Source organism: Gymnogyps californianus, chromosome 21 (assembly GCF_018139145.2).
Source record: "Gymnogyps californianus isolate 813 chromosome 21, ASM1813914v2, whole genome shotgun sequence".
NCBI lineage: Eukaryota > Metazoa > Chordata > Aves > Accipitriformes > Cathartidae > Gymnogyps > Gymnogyps californianus.
The window spans coordinates 2,871,456-2,893,758 of NC_059491.1; the positions used below are offsets into that span (position 1 = coordinate 2,871,456).

Below are 22,303 nucleotides of genomic sequence, written 5' to 3' on the forward strand. Positions count from 1 at the left end.
AATTCTGGTTGCTGTAGTGGTAAGTATGGATTAATTAGAAGAACTTCAGTTCACTGCGTCTCCTCAACTGAAATGAGAAGCCTTGGTCTAAAGACATGGTATAGTATACAGGATGTTACAGAATTGTTCTTTCCATCCTAAATGTTCTGTTCATAAGCAAAAGCAACACTGGGAGCTGGTCATTTGTTTATTTGCCAGTGTGCGCAAGGATGTTTGGATGGATGGATGACTCACCTGGATGGACAGGCAAGTATTCTGAATGATCCACAGTCCAGTTCAAAGTATTTCCAACTTCTGTGAGCAAAATTTGTTCTTCAGCTAAAGCTGTTCTTACTCTCATTACTTCTCATTTAACTTACAGGTTAGTAAAAAATGAGTACGTTTATATAGTTACTTTGTCTCCATATGCTTCATTTGCATTGAAATCCACAATGAAGCTCAGTTTATACAGGAATTTTATGGGGTTCTAGTCTTGTTTGAGAGATACATATACACACACACAAATATACATGTAGGTATAAAATAAACTCTGGCTAAACACAAGGTCAAAGTTATTTTCTGTGTCAAAAAGAAATTTCCCCAGAAACTTTGGTTTAAAGGAAATGGGAAGAATAATGTGTTTTTCCTTTAAGAGTGGGGTGGCTTATATACGATGATGGTGTGCTCTTCCCTGCCTTGTAGATACATTGATACTCCTGTTGATGAGTATCAGTGCTGAAAGATGGTCCAGAATATATTCAGAATTTGGCTGTGATGGGAGATTTCTGCTGTAAATGAGAGTTCTCCGGTATCTAGGCTGTTCTCCCAGTTTCCATAAGGCCAGCAGAGGTGGCTTTAAAATGCAGGTTCCTCCCAGAGGTCCGTCCCCCCCTTCCTAAATGTAGTGATTATGTTTTGTCAGCATCTCACTTTTTTGACTTTACGTAAATGAAAGCTTGTGATTAAAGAGCAATGCCTTTTCTCCCCTCTGCACTGCTGGTGTCTTACCCCTGAAGTTCTCTGCTTGTTGGCTTCCTTCACTTGCCTGTAAGGCTCAGTGCACAAAGTAATGCAGATAATGCAATCAGACTGCATATGGTGGAAAAGAGCATTCTTCCCTAGGTTTCAGTATTGCTGGATGTGACTATGCAAAGATCAATGATCCGAGCTAGATTCCCCAATGCAGCAGCCTAACGAATTTGTTGCTAGGCAGATTATCCAGCTTCAACTTCTATTTCTTATACATGTAGGAGCTTAGGAGAAGATATCAAAAAAGACAAACACAAATGCTTGTACCAGCACAGGAACTGTGAAAAGAACAGGGGAATAAAAAAGACAGTGGAGTACGGGGAGGGTATAGGTATCTTCTCTTATGGAAGAGGGAAAAAAAAAAAAAAGGAAAAAGCAGAGAAATGCTAGCTTTAGTTGTTGTGAGAGACTTCTATAAATTCTGACTTGTGTGTGCACTGCAGAACGCCAGCTGAGGTCTGTGCTCCCTTCAAGAGGAAAGTAGAGGGAGTCAGTTCCTGTGAACGTGGCTTGTGATAATATTCCTACCTGGGGCTGCATACTCACAGGGCAAAAAAAAATCTGAGGTGGTTCCCATACAGATCTCTCTGGGTTCTTTTTATCATCTTAGCCAGTATTGCTGGGGTTTAAAAGGTATTTTATAAGGAGGGAACGATACATTCACTGTATGCCCTCAAGTGCTGAGAACTAAAGGAGGCTGGGTGACAGTACCAAGTCATGCAGCAGGGTTGGGTGAAAGCAAAGGAAAAGGCAGTGGTCACTTGATGAGGGATTGGCCAAATGCTGCTGAGATCTTGTAAGGCAGACTATGGGTTTGTCTGCGTGAGGATGATGGTGAGAGTACAACATGAGACTTGAAGCTGAACAGGAGCCATAGGTAGTGTGGATGCTTGTTTTCAAAAAGGAGCAGCTTGCTTTTAGCCATATTAAAGTGATTAGGAACAAGTTTAACAAACCCATTGTATACTATTGTGCTGGCAACCCGAAACTGTCTAAGCATCTGTTAGCACCTACATTAAAAAGACAGTCTTCGCTCATACCAGTATAATGTCACTTTGCTCAAATACAGGCAGTCCCTGCTGCCTCTTCTCATTAGATGGAAGTCACAAGAGAAACTCTTCCTGGCCTTATTTCCCCTAGACATGCAGCTGAAAGGCCAGACTGGCTGAACACCATGCATGGCCTCAGGTTGTTCTTGGGTCTCTAGCTAATCAGGCTGTGAGCAGCCAGCCAAGAGGTCAATGTGTGCTAGTACTGAATGGGACAGAAATGCTGTTGGTTTGTTTCTGCAAGAACAGGCGGTCTGTTTATGTTTGCTCAGGTTTGTCTCCAGTCTGATCCCTGCCATGGCTGTGCAGAACTCGTTTCCACCATGGCTTGCTGTGAAGAGCTGCTTCTGGAAAAACTCAGTAAGAGTCTGTACCAAGGCTAGGGAGCAAACCTAGATGTAGTGGGGTCAGGAGGACGGGACAAGACGAGCTTTACAGGGTCCAGCCCAGTCTGGACATGTGGAAAATGGGCCAGCAAGAACAATGAGAAAACCTCTTTGACTGACATGCTGCAGTAAAGCAGGTGTGAGACGTTCCTGGCTGCAGAATGGCAGATGTCACTTGGTACTCCTGCCAACTGAAGGAGGATGAAGTGGATAGAGAAGGAATTTCTGATATAATTCAGTGCCACAGAAGATCATTGACTCAAACATTCTGCGTGGCGACTGGATTTAATAAAGAATGTGATAATTTCATGGCTGCTATCCACATTTGCAGCCCCGTGAGCCTGTCAGATTTAGTAAATCCTGTACTCGGGGCAGTGCCAGTGGGTGCAGGAAAGGACCCTTGCGCTACCCTGTACATTAGCACCATTTTGCCCAGGGCTAGGCTGAAGTTTGTTGACTGTCAGGCAACTATACTGCCCTATAGCTGAAGGCAGGAGGTAAAGGGCACTAGGTGCAACCAGGACTGCGGTGTACACAGAACAAAAGGATCAGAACAGTGATGTTTGGGATCCCCACCAGCCAGGACTTTTGCTCCGAAAGGACAACAAGGGAAGACGGGTCCTCCAGAGCTATGCTGAGAAACTCAGCTTATACCTGAGTCAATGACAAAATCTTTCCTCAGTGCCTCAAGCCCAGCTGAGAGCTGACCCAGCCTAGTTTGTGGGGATGGCTGGGAGATCAGAAACATTGGCTGATGGCCAGGCAAAACTTCAGTTACACAAAATTCCTTGAGACTTGTCTTTAGATTGTCTGTTCTCTCCTGTGATTTTATTTGGCTGTTACTTTAAAAATGCCTGTTTTCTACAACTAGCAGTGTAACTAGCTGCATTATCTCTGCATTACTTTTACTGAAGTCTGCATATAGATGTTAGAAACCACCTCCTAGCTCAATAAGAAGTGAAAGCAGCTCAGGGCGGAGGGCTGTTGAGGAGGGAACCCTGATGGGTTGGGCAGGAGTGTGGCAAGAGGCGCCTTCCCAGCCTTGCTGCTCTTTTGCATGAAGTGCCTGGCTTATCACATGTTTCATGTGTGTGGTTTAATTTTTAAAAAATCTGCAATGCAACCTCTGCTCTAATTTGAGGACACCATTTAGTGATTTTAATTGTGTGACAGTATTTTGGTATTTTCAATACCCAGTAGTAGGTTAATGACTGTTCCTTGAAGAATGGAGTTTATATAACAGAAGTCATTACATAAGAAGGCTGATTGTGGCCTGAGGAACAGAGGGAAAACAAATATGCAAGAATGCAAAACCCAGAACAAGCAAACTCTACTTTGATGGCCCTGAGAAGCCTAAAAAATAAATGATACTTGGGTTCCAGCAAGGTGAAACTAACCCTGAGGAAGGCTGAGGACTTGGAGGTAAAGGCACTGCACGACATGACATAACAATGATCAAGCTATGTGCTACCACGCATTTCCCATGTGGTGCCTGTAATCTCTTCTGTTCATCCAGATTGCACAGTTTACATTAAAAAGAACAACAAACAAGCAAGCAAGCAAAAAGTTATTGGCTGGTCACTTACTTTCTTTTGTTTTTCCCAGAAGCTCCTAAACACGGCCTGAGTTGGACTGACCACATAGGATGGTGAAATAAAACCGTGGGAGAACCTGAAGCACGACCTTTTGCTTGGACCTTAGATCTCAGGTTTGATAGACGGGACAAAGTTGCACGGGGTAATTTTCTTTCTGTCACAACAGTGAGTGGGTCTCCTGTGTCTGCATCACCCCAGCTTTTCTTAGGGGGCCAAGTCCAGGGGAGATACTCGGCAGAGGTGGGAGTTGCTCCCAGCTCTGTTGCCAGCATGCTCAAAGACGGGCTGGGCACCCACAGCCTGCCTTGGGTGTCCCTTCAGGCATCTTCCCCGAGATAGGGGCCAGCGGGTGCTCGGGCCCAGGAGGACCCAGGCCGACCTGGGGCAAAGGGCTGGGAGACCCCCCCAGAGGGGCCGTCGCTCTCCGAGCGGGAAGCGGCTGGCGGAGAGGGAGGCGCCGTGGGAAGCGCGGGGGCGCGGCGGAGTTCGGGGCTCCCATCCCATCCCACCCCGCCGCGGGCTGTGCCCGTGTGCCCGCACCCCCGGACCCCCCTGCTCCGGCCGGCAGCGGGCGAGGCCGTGGCCCCCTGCCCGCCCCCCGCACCCCCGGGCTTTCGCACCAGCCCGGGTCGGGGGGTCCCGGCTGTGCCCGAGGGCGGGATGGGGCCGGGCCCGTGGCCCCTCCGGGATGCGAGGAGGACGGGGCCGACGCCGGGCGGGAGGAAGGGCGGGGTGAGGATGGCGTGTGGGACTCAAAATGCGGCCAAGCGCTGCTGCCGGGGCTTCGCTCGGGAAAAGCGTGTGGCTGCGAGGCGGGGGGAAGCCCCGCAAGGGCAGGTCCGCAGAGCTGTCGCTGCTGCTGTCGCTCGCAATGAGCCGCTCTCGGAGCAGCGCCTCCCCACGTAGGTAAATGCCCGGGGTGGGGAGGGGGCGGCCGGCTCTGCCTGGGCGCATCTCCCCGCTGCATCCCGCATCCCTCCCCCGTGCAGAGCCGGCGGCGCGGAGCCACCCGGGCGCGGGAGGGGCTGGGCCGGGGGCTTCCAGCACGGAGCCGAGCAGCGGGGACACGCAGCCCCGAGCCGGGAGGTTGTTTTTTTTTTTTGGGGGGGGGGGGTGATTTGGGGTTTGGGGTATTTTTTTTTTTTTTTTTTGGCACCGATCGGGAGGGGGGTGATTTTGGGGAGGGTCGGGGAAGAGGATGCAATGAGGCTCCCCCGGACTGGGTGATTTTTGCAGCCTGCCTCCTCCTCCCCCAGCCTCCCCCCCGGTTTTGGCTGGCTCGCTTTCCAGTTGCTGCATGAAGGGCTGTGCTTGTGGCGGTGTGTGCCCGCTCCCGGAGACGTGGCGCACCTTCCTCGGCTGAGGCTGGAGAGAGGCCGGGGGAAGGGGATTTTTTTTTTTTTTTTTTTTTTTTTTTACCTGTCACATTTGTCCTAGAAAAATAAAAAAATAAAACGGGCAGGGCGAGGGAGCCCGAGGCATCCTCGGCACGGGGGAGTGCGTGTGTGTGTGCGGGGGGCGCCCCGCCGCCCCGCCGCCCCCCGCCGCACCGCAGCGTGCGGGCACTGAGCGCGATGCGCCCCGGGCTGAGCTCTGCGGAATAGCGCGGCCGCCGCTCGCTGTCCGCGGGCTGGGGGCGGACGGACCCGACCGCTGGCAATTCCCTATTGATGTCCATGAATGCAAACACCATGATTTTCATGATCCTGGGCGCCTCTATCGTTATGGTAAGAGATTTTGCTTATTTCCCTCCCCTCCATTCCCCCCCCTCCCCCCCACACTGTCCCTTAGCCTGTGCACCTCTGTGTGTATGCGTGCGTGTGCATGTGTGTGTGCCCCGTTAAACACCAAAGATTATTTTCTTTATGACTGCTTCAGTCTTTGGCAATCAAACTAGAGTCAATGTTTTATTCCATCATCCAGAGTTGACCAGATGCCTTGGTTATGGGCTCTTACAGGCAATAGCTTGCTTGATGGACATGAATGCGTTGTTGGACAGATTTCACAATTACATCTTACCGCATCTGAGAGGGGAAGACCGAGTTTGCCACTGCAACTGTGGAAGGTAAGTTACCTGCATAAGATCTCTCTCACCTGTCCCCCCAGTCGCTTCCCACCTCATCTCATTGGAAAGGCACAGTGAGGTGGTGGCCAGCAGCAGGGTGCTGCTGGCTGGAGTACCATTTTTGCATTCTGGCTGTGTCTCACCTTCCTCAGCAGCTCCTGCATGAACACAGGGGGGGTTTTGTTTTTCCAGAAGAAGAGTTTTCTGTGGGCCTGGAAGTCCATTTTCCTTTGTGTGCGTGCTTGTGTATATGCATCTGCGAGCCCTGGGAAAGTGAGTAACTTTCGTTAAAACGTTTGTCATTTTGCCTTTGTTGTCACTGGGCTGTGTTGTTTCTCAGCGTGTTTGTGGTCTGGGTGTTGCAGTTGGTGGTTGTGTGGCTTAAACGGCATGGGGTTTGGAGAACCGAGAGGATCTGTGTCCAGGAAGGAGTGTTGCTGTCTAGGACAGTGTCACTTTGAGGCTTTGTAATCTTTGATCAGCTTTTAATTCTCTGTGGCTTTTCTCCTGAGAGTTGTAATGGTGCTGGACAGAGCACACTGAGGTAGCTGGTCTGTGCTTTTGTGGAGCGTTTAGTGAGCTGAGAGCGTCAGGGTGGACTCTATGCCAGGAGTAATGCCTTTGCTGTGCACAAGTTTATGACTGGACAAATACCTACCTCTCTCCATGGCTGTTTGGCAGTGCTTAATTCTCCTAAACAACGTAGCACTTCTTGTGTCGTGTGTAATCGCTGAGGTGCTCAGCTTGTAACTGGGCTTTGGCTGCTCTCTGTGCTAGAGCCTGGGGACTGAGTTTTGGGAAGGTGAATTTCTCTCTTCTCTATGGGACTGTTGTCGGTGATCCTTATCCTGCGCTCCTAGAGGCCTCATTCCCCTCCTGTGCCTGGTTACTGACTGCCTGCTGGAGAGTTTCTTGTCTGTGGGGGAGTAAAGCAGCATGAGGCTGTGCCAACTAAAGGACATGCTGGGGGAGCCCTCCCCTGCCACATCCAACATTTAGATTGAGCTTTACTCCTCTTTGAGCTGCCTCTGGAACCAGCTGCATCCTGTCTCCCAGGCGTCACATCCCTCTGGTGGCCCTGGTGTGGAAGCTAAGCTGAAACTAGGATGTGCATAGCTCCATGAAGGGAAACTGCTTTGCCCTTCCACTCTGCTTCATTCACCGAAGGTGATCATTACTTTTCTCCCCACGGCTCCTCCTCAGACTCCTGTGGCAGAACAGCAAAGAAGGTACAAGCAACACCTCTAGGGCCAAATGCAGCCAGGCCCTGAGTGATCTAGTAAGCAGATCCTAAATACCTGGCTCCTTGGGCACCTCAGGCACCTCTGTGTTAAGGTCAATTGGGAAGACTGAGGACAAGAAATATCCACAGTGTCTTTGACATTTTTTGGCAGGGATTGGCTTTTTCTTAGGTAATTTTTTGGAGTCGTCTTGATGTTTTTCGCTAGTTTAAGAGTTTTCTTCTGCCTCTTCAACCAATTTTTCTTTTTACTTGTCAGAGCTGTGTTCAGTGGTGGTGAAAATTGGCTGCTGGTAATGGACTTTAACATCATCTGGGGCGACTGAGGAGTGTCAGGTCTCACTGGTGTTGTTGGCAGAGCGTCCCTTCTGCCCAAGTCTGAGAAGGTGGCAGGGGGACTCCTCTCTCCTCTAACTGTATGTCTGCAGAGATGCTGTTGAGGCAGATAAATTAGCCGTGGCACTCTCCCCAGACATAGTTAGGTCATTTCTTAGAAAGTGCACAAAACAGCTTCCAAATTATCAAGCAAGGATCTGAGAGGAGGCAAAAAGCCGAAGTTTACCAGTTGCCTTAGGTATGTAGAAGCAATGGCTCTTGCCAACAGATATAGCAGACTAGTCTCCGCTCCTGGGCATGGGCTCTTGTGCACGAGCATTGGTTTCAACGTGTTCATGCGCTGATGTAGGAGACAATTGCACAAAGCATCCCTGTACTATGGGACTTTGTGTGGCCTCATGCTCAGGTTTGGTCTGTGATCCTCACCTGCTCTCTGTGAGCTCTGACCTGCTGCCTGAATGCCGGTGTTTCTGGCATTCTCTGATTTGAAAGGCAGGTGATGCTGAACGTGGTTTGTCCTTTTTGTCAGCTGTCCAAGTGCTCTGAGTGCAGGCCTTTAGTGCACATAGCATGAGCCATAAGCTCATCCTTGCGCTAGGCAAGGATGCATCCTGGAGCGTGTTGTGAACAGTGGTAACAGGGATTGATAAAGGACTCTTAATTTGCCAATAACCAAAGGGAATCCTTGGAGGAGGGAACTGGCTGCAGTTCAGTGTGTTGCAGGGAGGAATGGGGAAAATGAGTAAATGTTGCAGAAATGGAAGGGAAGGAGGAATTGGAATAAACAAAGATCGATGTGCAATAGGCTGAGCTGCTGCGATTACTGTTTTCCCCTCTGCCCTAGCCTAGGTTGTAGTGTCAGTCACACCAACTAATTCATTCAGAAATGTTTTCCTTCCATTCTCCTATCCTGGTTGTATCCATCCTCAGGGTATCAGAGTGGACCCCTTCCCCAGGAATGGTCCACCATGTCTACGCACTCGAGGCTGGACTGTGAGTACCTGGCCTTGGGCATCCAGTGTACAGCAGGATGTGCTCTCCAGAAGGGATCAGAATCTGCACAGAGCTTATGTCAGTGTGAGGGGCTGGGAACTGTTGCCTCGCTGGTGATGGATGTGGACAGCGAGGGCTGACTGTGTGTCTTGGGTGCCAGCTGAAGCCAGGCGTGCCAGAGGATTTGGGACTCCGTGCTCTGCCCCTCCCAGGCCTCTATGTCCCACCTCATCCCTGCAAGGCTCCAGGGAAAAAGCCCGGACTTCAGCCCATGGCTGTCCCTGCTGCTCTTTGATGCTAGAGTGCCCTTCTCAGCCAGAACACTGGGAAGAGTGCAGGCAGCCCTGGGCATTTGGCTCCTGGCTCACACCACAGCAGGCAGGGGGGGCAAAGGCAGACGTGTGTCACTAGTGCATCTGCAGCCTGGATCTCCACTCCCTTGGCAGTGGGATGGGGGCCTGGCTGTGTTTCCAGCTCCCTCTCCTCACTTGTTTCTGTCCACACTTTCTGGTCCCCAGGGAGGGGCGGCTGGGATATGGTGAGTCTCCCTCCAGTGTTGGTCTCTGGTGGGAGGCTGGCAGGCAGCAGCACGAGCCATACCCAGGGGTGCCCCAGACTCTGCCCACATTTTGGTGGCTCTAGGCTCATCAGAGTTGCTGGGTGCATGGCCAGCAGGGCAGACTGTTCTGGCTGTCTCCTCAAAGAGCTCTTCAGGTTGCATGGAGGCTGTGGCTGGGGCCTCTCCTCATGGGCAGCAATGTGTCTTTCCCTGGACTCTGCCTGTTCTCCTCTCCGTGGGGGACTGGGCGTAGCAAGAAGGTCCCAGGACCAGTGAAAGGGAGTGCTAGCTTATGGCACCCTGCCCACTTCTTCCTGAAATGGCCTCTGCCAACCCTAGCCTCATAGAAAGGGCCTCATTTCCTGCAGCTGGGGACTATACTTCGTTTTTTTCCCATGTTCCTAAGCACTTGGTGTGTTAGCAGTGACTGGGGAGAGTCACTAGGGTCAAGACATTTGGGGAAGAAAACCAGCCCCATCTTCAGGCGCTGCTGAACGCTGGACACTTGGCACTGCTAGGGCTGATCTCCACCCTTGCTATGCACATCCCTATGGGGTCAGGGTCACTGGGGCTATTGGAGGCTGAAGCTGTTGCTTGTCACTTTATGCCAGAAGCAAGGCAGCAATTTGTTGAGGCAAGAGTGACCTCGCCATGCTGGGCCCTGGCAGGTTCTTTTCAGGTCTGTGATGTCAGAAGGGAGTTGTGGCCTCTTGCTGGACACAGGAGAACTGAGAAGGTGCTTGTGAAGGCTGTGTTGTGCAAAGTTTTCAGTGACTGCCTGTGGCTGCAGGGACTGGACCCCATGGCTGGCTGGTGCTGGGAGGTAATGCTGTCTGGAGTTGCACATGCAAGCTGCCTTTCTCCCCTGCCCAGTGCAAAGAAAGAGGTGGTCAAGGCTGATGCATATTTGCAGTCAGTTATGTGGCAACATCCACCGAGCCACTCTTTTCAGTTTGAGTGAGCCTGGGCTGGACCGTGCCTTTGTCATAGGAGCGGTCCTGCTCTGAGAGCTGAGATGGATAGTCCTCTGGGCTGTGAGTGGGAGCAGATGTGCTCATCTGTGCAGGTGGGGTATCGCTGTTAGGCTGGACTGTTGCTTTCCCACTCGGCTGCCCTACCGGCAGCACTAGAGCCAAGGAGGGCAAAGCTGCCAGAACCCCTGAGGCCATTCAAAGTCCTTCTGCAGCTGTTCAGTGGGAAAACAGTCCTGCCAGTTGCCTGGGAAGGGAAGCTGGTGTAGTGATGGTGCGTGGAGTGAGAACATCAGCAGAGAGACAGGGCTGGCCCTGGCGCCTGGTGCTGATACTGAGCCCGCACAGACATGCGTGGTATGACAGGGACTGTTCCTCTCTTAACATCTGCCTTCTTGCTGGAGGAAGAAGGGGTGACAGCCACATTTACACTCCTGCTGGCTCCTGTTGATGCCATGCAGGAATGTGCCTGCTGGAGCAGATCCCTGGGGGAGCTTGGCACTCTCTGTCCTCAGCATGTGGAGATACTCAGGCTGTCCAAATCACTGTTTGGGGGCCTGCTTGCAGGCAGGCAGCCCAGCCCCTCTGGTCCTACCTCCTTGGGATGTACCTATTCCCAGGAGAGAGCAGGGCTATGGAGGACTGCAGAAGTGTAGCACTGCCCCAGTCCGAATGTCTTTGTCCCAGCCAGTAAAGGGTCCTCTCTGGAAGCAGAGAGCTGGCAGCAGATCAGGAGCTGGGTGATGTCATGCAAAGGAAAAACACCAAAAGGTGTCCGTGGAGGCAGGGTGAGTTGGAGAGAACAGATGACACCTGCATGGAACAAGGACCCGTCAAAACAGCCTGGGGGGCTTGGAAGTTCCCCGTCTGGGAAAGGACAGGGACCTTGGGAGCTCTGGCATGTATTCTCCTTGCCATTGACCTTCTGAGTGACCTTGGGTGTGTCTTTCCCTCCCAGGCAAAGTCTCTCGCCATGAATGGGGTTAGAAAGAACTGAGAGGAGTGTCAGCCTTACCTGAATCCCAACACCCTGCAGCAGAGCTGGGGGCCTGGCCAACCCTCAGGTCAGCTCTTCCTGTTTGAGGGATACTTCAGTCCTGCTCTCACTAGGCTCTGATCCAGGAGGGAAAGTCTCAGGGCAAGGCTACGGGTTCAAATAATGCTGCTCACTGGGCTCTGTCTGTGAGGGACCAAATGCTTCCCTCCACACTCAGAGGAGGGACAGGCCAATGCTTGTCCCAGGCTCGCAGCACTGCTGTCAGGAGGTACACAGAGAGTACATTTTTGCTCTGTTTGCTCCTTTCCCAGCCACTCTGGGAAAGTCGTTAAACCTCTCTGTCCCCAGATCCTCTGTAGATGTGCTGGGAGGCTGGGAGTGCTCGTTGCCTAGTGCTGGAGACCACCAGGCCTTTCTTGGGCTTCTGGTAGCTGCTACAGTGTGAAGGGTCCCAGGGAGATGTTTTCACCTGTGCAATGGTGCCATCCACACTGGTCTGCAGACTGGCTTTGCTGGCAACGGCTCTGAGAGGCGCTGGGCTGTTTGGCACGTTTGGGGAGAGGCTGCAAGGTCAGACAGGGATGCAGAACAGGGAGGCTCTTTGCCTCCCTCTAGCTCTGCTTGCAGCCCCTGTACAGCATGCCTTGGTGGCTGTGCCTGGGGGGCTGGCCAGCAAGGCAGGATAAGCCACGTTCCCCCAAATCCTGCTGCAGCTGGAGATGGGGACTGGGTCAGTCCAGCCAGGTTGTGACAGCTGCAGCATGAGCCTGGGAGATGTGACATGTCTGCTACCGACTAAGACTGACACCTGCCCAGGAGGGAGCCAAGCTGAGCCAGAGCATCAGCGTGCCGACATCCCCAGCGGAGGGGCGAGGTGGAAAGCGTAGAGGCAGTGATGGGCTCTTTGCATTTAAAATGACAGATCAGTGGCGCTTTTTTAAAGGCTCCCGTGCTGTGCTTTGGCTGCAGCAGCCAGCACACACGCAAGGTCACTGGAAGGGACAATAGCGCTTTGGGCAGCTCTGTAGTGAAACTTCCCAGCCATGCTGGCCAAGGCTCTGCTCCAGCCTGCTGCACTGCTTGCCCTGGGAGGGAGGAGAGGAGGTCTTCCCCCTTTGTCACAAAGACTGGGAAAGGGGACAGGGATGCTAAAGCTCAAGCACACATGCACAGACACAAACACTGTGCTCCCTTTGTCCAGCAGCTTCAGTTTCTCACCTGAGCTGGGTGCTGTCTAGCTGGGGACAGATCAGCAAATCCAGTCTCTCACTTGCTTCAGGAGAGCAGCTGCTGGCAATCACCAGACCCTCCTGCTTTCCAGGGTGTTTCTGGCCTGAAGTGTGGTTATGTTTCTTTTCCTACAATTACATCTGCTTCCTGTGGAAGCTCCACTACATCAAGGGTGGGCATGGTTGTTAGGTGTGGCTGAAAGTGCATGACATATGAAGGAAGGTGGCACATGATTAACCTAGTAGAAATAATTTGGCCTGGATCTGTTGTGACAACTGATACGAGCTTGAACTGCCCAGGAATTGGCCCTCAGGTTATTTGGTACATCTTTTTCTTGTAAAGAAACATGGTCAGGACATAGGTTTCTCTTTTGAGGACCACATGTACTTTGTGACAGCTCTCTCACAGCTGAGGTGACTGACGACCCACATCAGTTGTCTGACTGCTGGCTAAGGTGATGCAAGGTTGAAGGAGATTTTCATCTCTTCTCAAAGGTCTTTGGTTGGTGAAACAGGCACTGGCTGGAGGGTTATGTCAGCCCCTGGATGGCCGTCTTTCTGAAAACAAGGTTTGGCCAAAAGCATTTGCTCTGAGGAGCTGCCCTGCCAGAACCTGGTCTTCAGCACTGTCTGCCCTCCCTGGAAGTGCACTGGCATGGAGCTGGTGGTGGCTTGCTGCACCCACATTATGCTCAGCTTAGAGGTGATACATTCCCTCACTGGATCCAGCCCCCAGAGCCATCCAGGCCATGTTCCAGTTTCCAGTTCCCTTGATATGTGGTGGGGACCCTGGACCTTTGCGCACTATTAATAATGTGCTGTGCTGGTGTGCCAGTGTTTCTGAATCACTCCTGTAACATCCCCAAGGACTTGAGCTGCAACAGAAAGCTTCTGGGGGTCTGTCCCTGTTCTCCTCCCCATCTCAGCGGCACAACTCAATCCTGTTAAGCCAAAATAAAGCACAAAAATCCCTGCAGCCCAGATCTCCCAACTGTTGCGCTAACAGGAAAAATTCATCTTCCCTGAAACTTGCTAAACCCCTTCCAGAAAACTCTGCAGAGTGGAAACCTAGCACTGTCATCTCCACTGCATAGAACTACTCTGGTAACTCAGGGCTCCCAAAAGCTGCCTGGAAGGTAGCAGTGCAGGGCCTCAAGTGCTTTCCTGGGGTGCTTTAGTGACAGGAGGCTTTTCTTTTAAGGAAATTTGCACCTGGGATCCAACTTTGATTTCTGATACTTGGAAAATTAAGTTGCCAAATCTAGATAGGTCAAAGTTTTTGCTTTCTCTTGAATTTTGCCTCCCATGAATCGCCTTTGGACTTACCGGTGGCTCACCATACAACAGGACTGACTCCTTTCTCCCCTGGGCACGACAGTTCCACAACACTTCAGGCTGTACAAGGCAAAGGGCTGGCACAGGGATACTGTGAGGACTGAATCCCTCCTTATGGAATGCTGGAAACCAATGGTCACTTTGTGTGCCCAGCCCCAGTCCACACATGAACAGTGAGAAAGGGTTAGCCAGCCATCCTTTCCTGGAGCTTTCTCCCTCTGTTGTCTGTCTGAGATGCTTCTTATGGCTCTCACGGGTATGCAGAGATGTTGGTGCAGTCACATTAGAGAGGCTGTGTTGAAAATAGTTGTTGCCAACTTCAGTTGCACCTCAGAGCTGGTTATGTTGTCTTTCTGTCTGCCCCACTCCATCTGCACCCTCTAGATCTAAATGACCTCCATACCTAGACTCATTGTGCTGTGGAGCCTGGAGAAGAGAAGGCTCAGGGAGGATCTTATCAATGTATATCAATACATGAAGGGAGGACATAAAGAAGGCAGAGCCAGGCTCTTTGCAGTGGTGCCCAGCGACAGGACCAGAGGCAATGGGCACAAACTGAAACACAGGAGGATCTGCTTGAACATCAGGAAACACTTTTTCACTGTGAGGGTGACTGAGCCCTGGGACAGGTTGCTGAGAGAGGTTGTGGTCTCCCTCCTTGGCGATATTTAAATGCTGCATGGTCCTGGGCAACTGGCTCTGGGTGGCCCTGGTTGAGCAGGGGGTTGGACCAGATGACCTCCAGAGGTCCTTTCCAACCTCAGCCATTCTGTGATTCTGTGATTTTATGGAAGCTACAGGGCAGAAACAGGGACTTTACCTCTGAGTCTGGACTCTGAAATCACTGGGCTTTGGGGACAGTCCCCTACACATGGAAAGGGAGCTGCAAACACAAAAGGAGTGTCAGGCCCTTACTGCTGCCCCCAAGGTGCCGTTCAGCCCAGTGATGACCAGAGGAAGCTAGGAGAGCTGGAGGAGATCCCACTGCAGTGTGCAGAGTCAGTCTGCACTGAGAAGAGGGACAAGGCAGGGAAGAGGTGACTGTGTTCCTTCCCTCAGTGCCCTGCAAGCAGAGAACAAGAGCTGTGAAGAAAGCAGACTGTGTGGTAGGAAAAACCTGTTGTGAAGCACATGAGGAGAGTGCCGTGCCGTGTCGTGTGTGTGTGCGTGCATGCGTGCGCTGAAAGAAGTTTGGCAGTGGGAGGAGTGTACTCCAGGACTTTCTTCTGGTACAGGGCTTGAGACCTCTGTGAAAACCACCTCATGTGTAGAGAGAGGTCTGCACTCACTTCCTAGGAATGGGTCTGTCCTTGATGTGTCTGGGAAGTTTTGCTTCTCTCAGCCCCAGAGATGGCTACGTGTTAGTGATGCTCTGTATGGGGAGGCTTTAGATAGCCCTGTGGGCTGTGACACGATGATACAGAGGAGATACATACCAGCTCCTGCTGAGGCACTCAAGTTCTTGATCATTTCAAGGAGTCTAGGTTTCTGGAGGTGTTTGTGGACTCAGCCTTTAGGCTGTTTCTGTACTGCAAGAAGCAAAAGGGAGTAAGTTAAGGACCTGCCAGGTATCCTTGGCAGTGACTGGGGAAGCATGGCACATGGGAGGTATGTGTGAGGCTTGCCTTTTCCCCTTCTGCAAAGCTGCTTGGCTGTGTTCACGGAATTAATGGGAGCCCTCCCATTCATGAATAAGAGCTTCCTTTTTGGGAGCCCTCCCTCACACACCGTCTGCCCCCTAGATTTTCCCTAGCCAAATGAGGGAAAAAATCTCTGGTTACAAACCAACCAGCGAGAGGAGGCATGAGCAGGGCCTGCCCTTAGCCTCTGAGGTCACTTTGAGCTGCCATCAGAGCTGGCCTGGATGCATCTCCTTTCTGCTGCTGCCCCAGTCTGGTCCCTAGTACTGGGGCCTTTGCTGAATGCAAATGGGGAGCAGCACTAGACAGCAGGACCGTGGCTAGATGGGCTTTCAATCCACACAGCCTTTTCCACCCCCCACATGCCATGGCACCAGGGTCTACACCAGCCCTACATGCCTTGATCTGCCAGGAGCTGGTGCCTCTGGTGCAGGTGGCCTCCATTAAGTCATTGCTGAGATTAGGGCTGTTTTCAGTAGGTTCCTTTGAGTGGAGGTTTGTTTGTGTAAATATTTGGACGTTTCTCAGGCATGATTATTGAGCAACCTGCACCTCATGCATATTCAGAGGCCTCCAGCGATTGCCTCCTCTCCTGCATGTGGGAGCAGGGCTGGGTCCATGGATCTGGGAGGGACGTGAGTGTAGGTGATGCTGGTGAGGGTGGTGGTGGGCAATGCTGGGGACAGCCCGTGGAACTGTGCCCTGGCCTTGAGCTGGGAGCACTGGTGATGCATCTGTGCTGCAGTGCCAGAACTGTTGTGGTGGTCTGATGCATGCAACCTCAGCAGTGCTAGCAGGCACGTGGGGCTGCTGAGCACACCTCACTGTGGCTGGCTGGCTATTCCTGGGCTCCCTGGCAGCCGTCACAGCACCTGCCCAAGCAGTGCCTGCCTCTAAAACAGGCAGTGGGAGGAGGCAGGATGGCTAAGCAGAGAGCCTGGGCAGCCTCATGGCTCCTGGCTGCTCTCAGGGAAGGTTAAGAGCCATTTAAAGCAGATACAGAGGCTCCAGAGCAGCTTGCTTCCAGTTTTGCTTTGCATCCTGCATCCCCTGTCATCTGGGATCCTCCTGTCCCACATGCTCAGCTCACCTGTCACAACTGGTCCCCTCCCATTAAGCCCCCACGGATCCGCCTTATTTTTTCTACTCTACAACTCCCCCACTCCATCCCTGCCATTTTCCTGCTTTTCCCAAGTTAACCAGGGTCTTTCAAGCAGTTCAGCATCATTCCAAGCTTGATCTCCATCATCTCATTGCACAAATGAACTCAATCGCCCTTCTGGCATAAAGGCATGGGGCCAGGCTCTCCAGAACCGCTGAGAAAGACGTAAGTCTCTGAAAGCTCCAGAGTCCATGCTTTCCCTCTAAGGAGGCTGGCAGCCTGTGGCACAGCAGCCCTCCCTGCTGCATGCCGTCGTGCATGTTGGGAGGCAGGGCACCTGCTGCACTTCCATGCTGTGCTGTTTGGGGACAGCACTAAGCTGGTGGCTTTTTTTGGAGACTGGCTACAATGCAAGGTCAGGCCAGGCCTCTGGCCATGTTCCCAGCAAATGATGAATGGTGGGATGAGATGGGAGGCAGGCTGCAGGGTGCTGGCAGATCCTGCACCCAGCAGGGTCAGGCTGGGAGACCTTCCTGAGCCAGAGTGCTGCAGGAGGGAGCTGTGAGATTCAGCTGCAGCTGCCGTTTACCCCAGGCGGCATTCGGGGCACTAAGGGGAGGTTTGCTGGCTGCTCCTGTGCTGAGAAAGATTTCTTGCTATCTGCTACAGGCAGTAATTGCTGCCTCTTCCTTGAGGAGGGTGAGGGAGACCCCGCATCCCAAACCACTCCAGTCATGCAGTAAGAGAACCTGAGACGGTCTTAGAGCTTGCATGGCTTTTCCAGGAGTGATACGCTGCAGGGTCTCTGCCATCTGCTGTCTGAGGATGAATTCAAGGCATGCTTTCAAGTACTTCCTCCATGGCTGTAAACATGCTCTGCTCTAATATGTGAAAGATACAATTCTCATTTTACTCTGAGAGATGGGACATTAAGCAAAACAGCACACCTCTGGAGAGGTGCCATGAAGCTGCTAGCACTGGCAGTACTGCATAGCAGAGGAGTTCTCTAACTCCTGTGAAGTGGTAGCTTATGATTGCACTTGCAGGGCTACACTCTCAAACTGTGTGTACTCACAGGAGCAAAGTGTTACTGACCTCCGACTGCGAACATGAACGCAGTAGTGCCCTTTACGTCTCTGGGAGGTGACCACTCCAACCTCATGCTGTCCTTAATATTATCTTGTTTTACAGACGACGAACTTAGGCACAGAGAGCCTGTGTCAGGAATGCAACACAAGTTCCAGGCATGGGTTCGGGTTTCTATACTTTTCTACTTTGCTCTCTGCCAATTCCTCTGCTGCCATAAGCACAAAAAGCCAAAACAGCACTTCTGCTCCCAGGGATGTTGGTAGAAACTTGACGGAATGGTGTTAAACCAGCCCCTGGCCACAAGAGCAGGCGCTGGATGGAAAACGTACTCTGCTCTTCTCCACTGATGCTTTTCCCTGTTTCTGTTCCCTGCAACAGGCATCATGTCCATTATGTTATTCCATATGATGGGGATCAGTCAGTGGTGGACTCCTCGGAGAATTACTTTGTGACTGACAATGTAACCAAGCAAGAGATTGATCTGATGCTGGGACTTTTGCTGGGCTTTTGTATAAGCTGGTTTCTGGTGTGGATGGATGGGGTTCTCCATTATGCAGTGCGAGCCTGGAGAACTAGCCGACGGTATGGTAAGTGCAGCCTCATGGGCTCCCTTCTCTTTCCTCAACCCCTTGCCCTGTCCTCTGAGGCTGGTGGAGAGGGAGGTCAACAGTCTTGCAGCGTTTGTTCCATGTGGATTTGGCACAGGCCTGACCAGCCATATCCCAGCCCTCTTTATACAAGCAGGAATGTTTACGTGGAAATAGCCAGCTGAGAATCCTAGCCTTGAGGGCTCTGCTTTGGAAAGTGTAAAGTATGTGTTGGTGCAAAGGGGCGTTTGATGGAAAGCAACATGTTTACCCGTAGGCAGGCTGGCAGATGGTGGTTGCATGTCTGCACATGTGGGCAGAATATTTTCAGGCCAGACAAAACTTCCCTGAAATCTGGATTTTTCTGTGCATATAATTTGCAGCCAGGCACATGCTTATGGAGTGCAGCCTCTTGTTTGTATAAACTTGTGACAATGTGATGACAATGACAGACATTTCTGTGTTGTGTCAGGGACACATCAGCTGAGGTTTCCCCATCCTCATTGCTGTTCCAGATGTGTCACGTTTTTTCAGCAGTGACATCAGCCCCACAGGGAAAAGTGTTAGCCATACTAGTTAGTCTTTGGACCAGTTAGCTTAGAATCCTGAACTAACATCCTGAGAATGACCAACAGACACTCCTTCAGAGGCCCTCTCTGCCCCTCTTTGCTCTCTCAGCATGGGCATCCTATGGACTTTAATTGTTGGAGGGGAAAAAAGACAGAAAGATTATTAAAATAGTGAATGACTTGAAATTCCATAACAGTGTACCTACAAGTCTCAGTCTCTCTAACTCTTGATGGATGGTGTCTGTTAAATTACAGCTCAGAGGAAAAGGAGAGTGAGCAAGAGAAAGAATCATCTGTAAACCTGTAAAAATTCTAATTAGGGAAGTGGACTATCTCTTTCTAAAAACTCAGATCAAAATGATACTAATTTCTCATTAGTCTTCCCAAATCCCCAGCAGCCTGCTTGAGCAGTTTCTGAATCAGGACTCTCTTGAGGCTGTGTTGCTGTCGTTTCCCAAGCAGAAGGCTAATTGTCAGAGTTTCCAGTGCGATCCAAGGTACTGAGCCAATCTTGAGGCCGTGACACCTGGTTTTGATCAGACCACCTGTGGCCGTGATCTCATCAGTGCTCATGAAGTCAGCAGGGCTGGCAAGAGCTATCCTTGGGTGAGATGCTATAGTGAGTACAGCAATATTGTTCTCCAGAGCTGTTGCCTTTCGTTACAGAGCGGTGAGCTACAGACATGGTATCGCCATCTAACCTACCTTCTTGTGAATGGATACTACATAGATTTTTATTTTTAGTAATTAAGGCTAATGCTAGTAATTAATTTAGTATTTAAGCTGAACGATCTTTTTTCTTTCATTTTTTTTTCTCCCTGTGTATGCATATTCTAAGGCTTTAAGAAGGGGTTGGCCAACGGTGCAATACAATGCGCAGATGCAGTATCACTTTGCACCCAGCTTTTTCTTCCCTTAGCAACACCATTGGCAGTGCCCCTTTCTTGATGCAGAAGGCTGACACCCACTCTGGCCTGCGACATTGTCTCTTAGTGCCGTCTTAGTGCCGTCGCACCAGCCACACAGGACCAGGCTGCTCTTAAACTAGGTTGGTTGTTCCACAGCTGTGTGCTTGCACTGTTCCTGGCTCTGTTAACAACCTTGTGTCCTCACAATCAAATGTGTGGTAGAAGAGACCCTGGAAGCCCTCCTCATCTAATCTGTAGGTGAGGTTTCCAGTGTATACCGTGCAATGGGAGATGATGTCTCTTTCCAGTAAAGGTTTTTACATGCCTTGAACTGTTCTGTCCAAAGAGAAAACAGTGCATTTGTGTGCTATGCTGAGTACGCTTCACTAAAGACAGGCTGAAAAATCACTGGGGAATTTGGAGCAAAATAATGAACCCTGAGCTTTTAGGTATTTCCTGTTCATTCAAATCAACTATGCAAATCTAGTCATTTTAAAGGCAATAAGCAGAAAGGATACCTATGTCTTTGTTGAACGAGTACCTAAGCTAAAATTTCCTTCTAAAGAAAGAAATGGGGCCTGTGACTATGAAACATAGGGGTAGGGGTAATACAAAATACTGTACTGGTACGGAATGTAGAGCCCTCCCTGAAATACGTGAGTACCACTTAGCAATGACTCAATGTCACATTGTGGCCTGATCAGCTTAAATTTTGGTCTATTAGACTAACCTATAGCTCCTTCCAGACAGAAGAGATTTCTTAAAATAGAAAATATTCTACAGAAACTCAGACATCAGATTGCGCTTCATAGTAGCTGCAGTGCTGGTCAGAGCAGTCCCATAACACCTCATGCTAGTTGCAATAATTCAACTTTATGCAATCTGTCGTTCTCTGAGACTTTCAAATTCTCCTTTGTGGGGCTGGGCTATGCCTATTTCTGGGTGGAATGACCCAAAGCTCTCATGAAACTGAATGGCAGCTGAAACATTGCTACAGGGAAAGGTTCATGGGCTGAGAGCTGAAACACTGGACAAAAAAATGACGCTGTCCAGCCTAGACTGGCTGTGGGGCAGAAAGTGGCTTGGGCTGACGTTGCGTGAAATTGGCCAACATTTCAGAAGACAGAAGAAAAGAGCCAGGATTGAACAGGGATGATACGTATGCAGCGGCAGCAGTGTGCTGCTGTTTCCCTAGCAGCTTGGTCCCCTGCTAGCTACAGAGATTAGCAGAGATCAGTATGAGGTTACTGCCTTTGCTGAATCTTGCCCATACTGCTAGCCTGACATTTGGAGCGTAAAAGGCACCAGGAGGGCTGGAGGATAGGGCTCATCACAAGGAGTTGGTTCCTACCAAGAGTAGAAAGCCGGAGTTTGCCTCTTCTAACTCCCACCCTCACTGTCGTGATGGGCCAGTGCAGCCTGTCTGTGCCTCTCTTGAAACAAGCTGTTCCTATAGCAGGCACAACCAAGGTGTGTTCTGCTGTCTGCTCAGGGGTGGGTATCTGCTGGTTGTGTTCAGGGCACAGGCCGGTGCACGTCTGGGAGAGGAGCGGGCAGTGCTGTGCCTACAGCCAAGGGATGAAGTCTGGCTGGGGAACAAGTGTGGTCTGAAGGGGAGCCTCAAGGGTGGTCTTGCCAAGGCCGTAACGTGTGCCTGATTGCAGGAGAACACGGGTCTCACCATTCCTGTAATATCTCATCTTCCTTCTCCTTTCTGCCTTCCAGACAATTCCTGGTCTTGGATTCCAAAATTTTGTAACTTAAAGGAGTTCAGAAAACGTCATCACAGGCAGTACGAGGAGGCAACTGGGAACATGGTGCACATCAAACAGAAGCTGTACCATAATGGGCACCCTAGCCCACGGCACCTCTGAGGAATGCCTTCCCCTCCAGAGACTGCAGTGAGGTTTTAAAAAGGACTTTGCTCTTCTTCCAGGGGAACAGCTACTAGTTTGCTCCTCTATGGAAGACAGCCGAGGACACAATTTTACTTACCCATCCTGTGTGTCCCTGGGGCACACCACGATGCACAACTAAGCCAGTCCTGGATGCTACGCAGCCAAGACATTGCACTGTGTTCCACATTTTATTGTCAGACTTGTGTATATATGTAAAAAGCAGACAAACAAAAACAAACAAAAAAGAGAAAAGAGATTTGCATTATACTTTCAACCCCCTTCTCCTGGCATTCACGGCTGTCCTGCACATCCAGCTACCCTACAGGGAATGTTGGCCAAGGGTACGGAGGTGGGACAACATGAAGAAGATGCAGAGTTTCTCATCCAAGAGCTCAAGCCCCCGTTTCTTTGGTCCTTTGGCTTGGTTTTGCTCTGCTCTGTTCCTTCCGTTGCTAGAATGGCTTGGCTGGTCACAGGTTTGGATGGGGACTGCTGCCAGCTGGTTGTGAAGGCACAGTGTCCCTTTTGCTTTGGTTCATGGTTCGGGGAGTTGCTGTGGGAGAAGGAAGTCCTGGGAATATATAACTGATTTGTTGTTTGCATTGCTATACACTGAAACCTGCCTTAAGCAATCCAAGAAATCTTAGTACCAGGGGAACAGTACTATAAGGTATCAGTCCATTTAGCAGGGCTGGTGCTGCCTGGTTTACACCACTTTTATATTGGTGGTACCTTGCTGATGTCAGT

The 22,303-nt window shown here is 50.9% G+C and overlaps 1 protein-coding gene across 1 annotated transcript; it reads left to right on the forward strand.

Annotated features, from left to right (window-relative positions):
• The first annotated feature begins 5,708 nt into the window (after positions 1–5,708).
• TMEM240 (transmembrane protein 240) lies at positions 5,709–21,532 on the forward strand. Its single transcript, XM_050909630.1, has 4 exons — positions 5,709–5,765; positions 5,997–6,103; positions 17,973–18,181; positions 21,384–21,532. Exons 1-4 carry the CDS (start codon positions 5,709–5,711, stop codon positions 21,530–21,532), a joined length of 522 nt encoding a protein of 173 aa, XP_050765587.1.
• Positions 21,533–22,303: the final 771 nt, after the last annotated feature.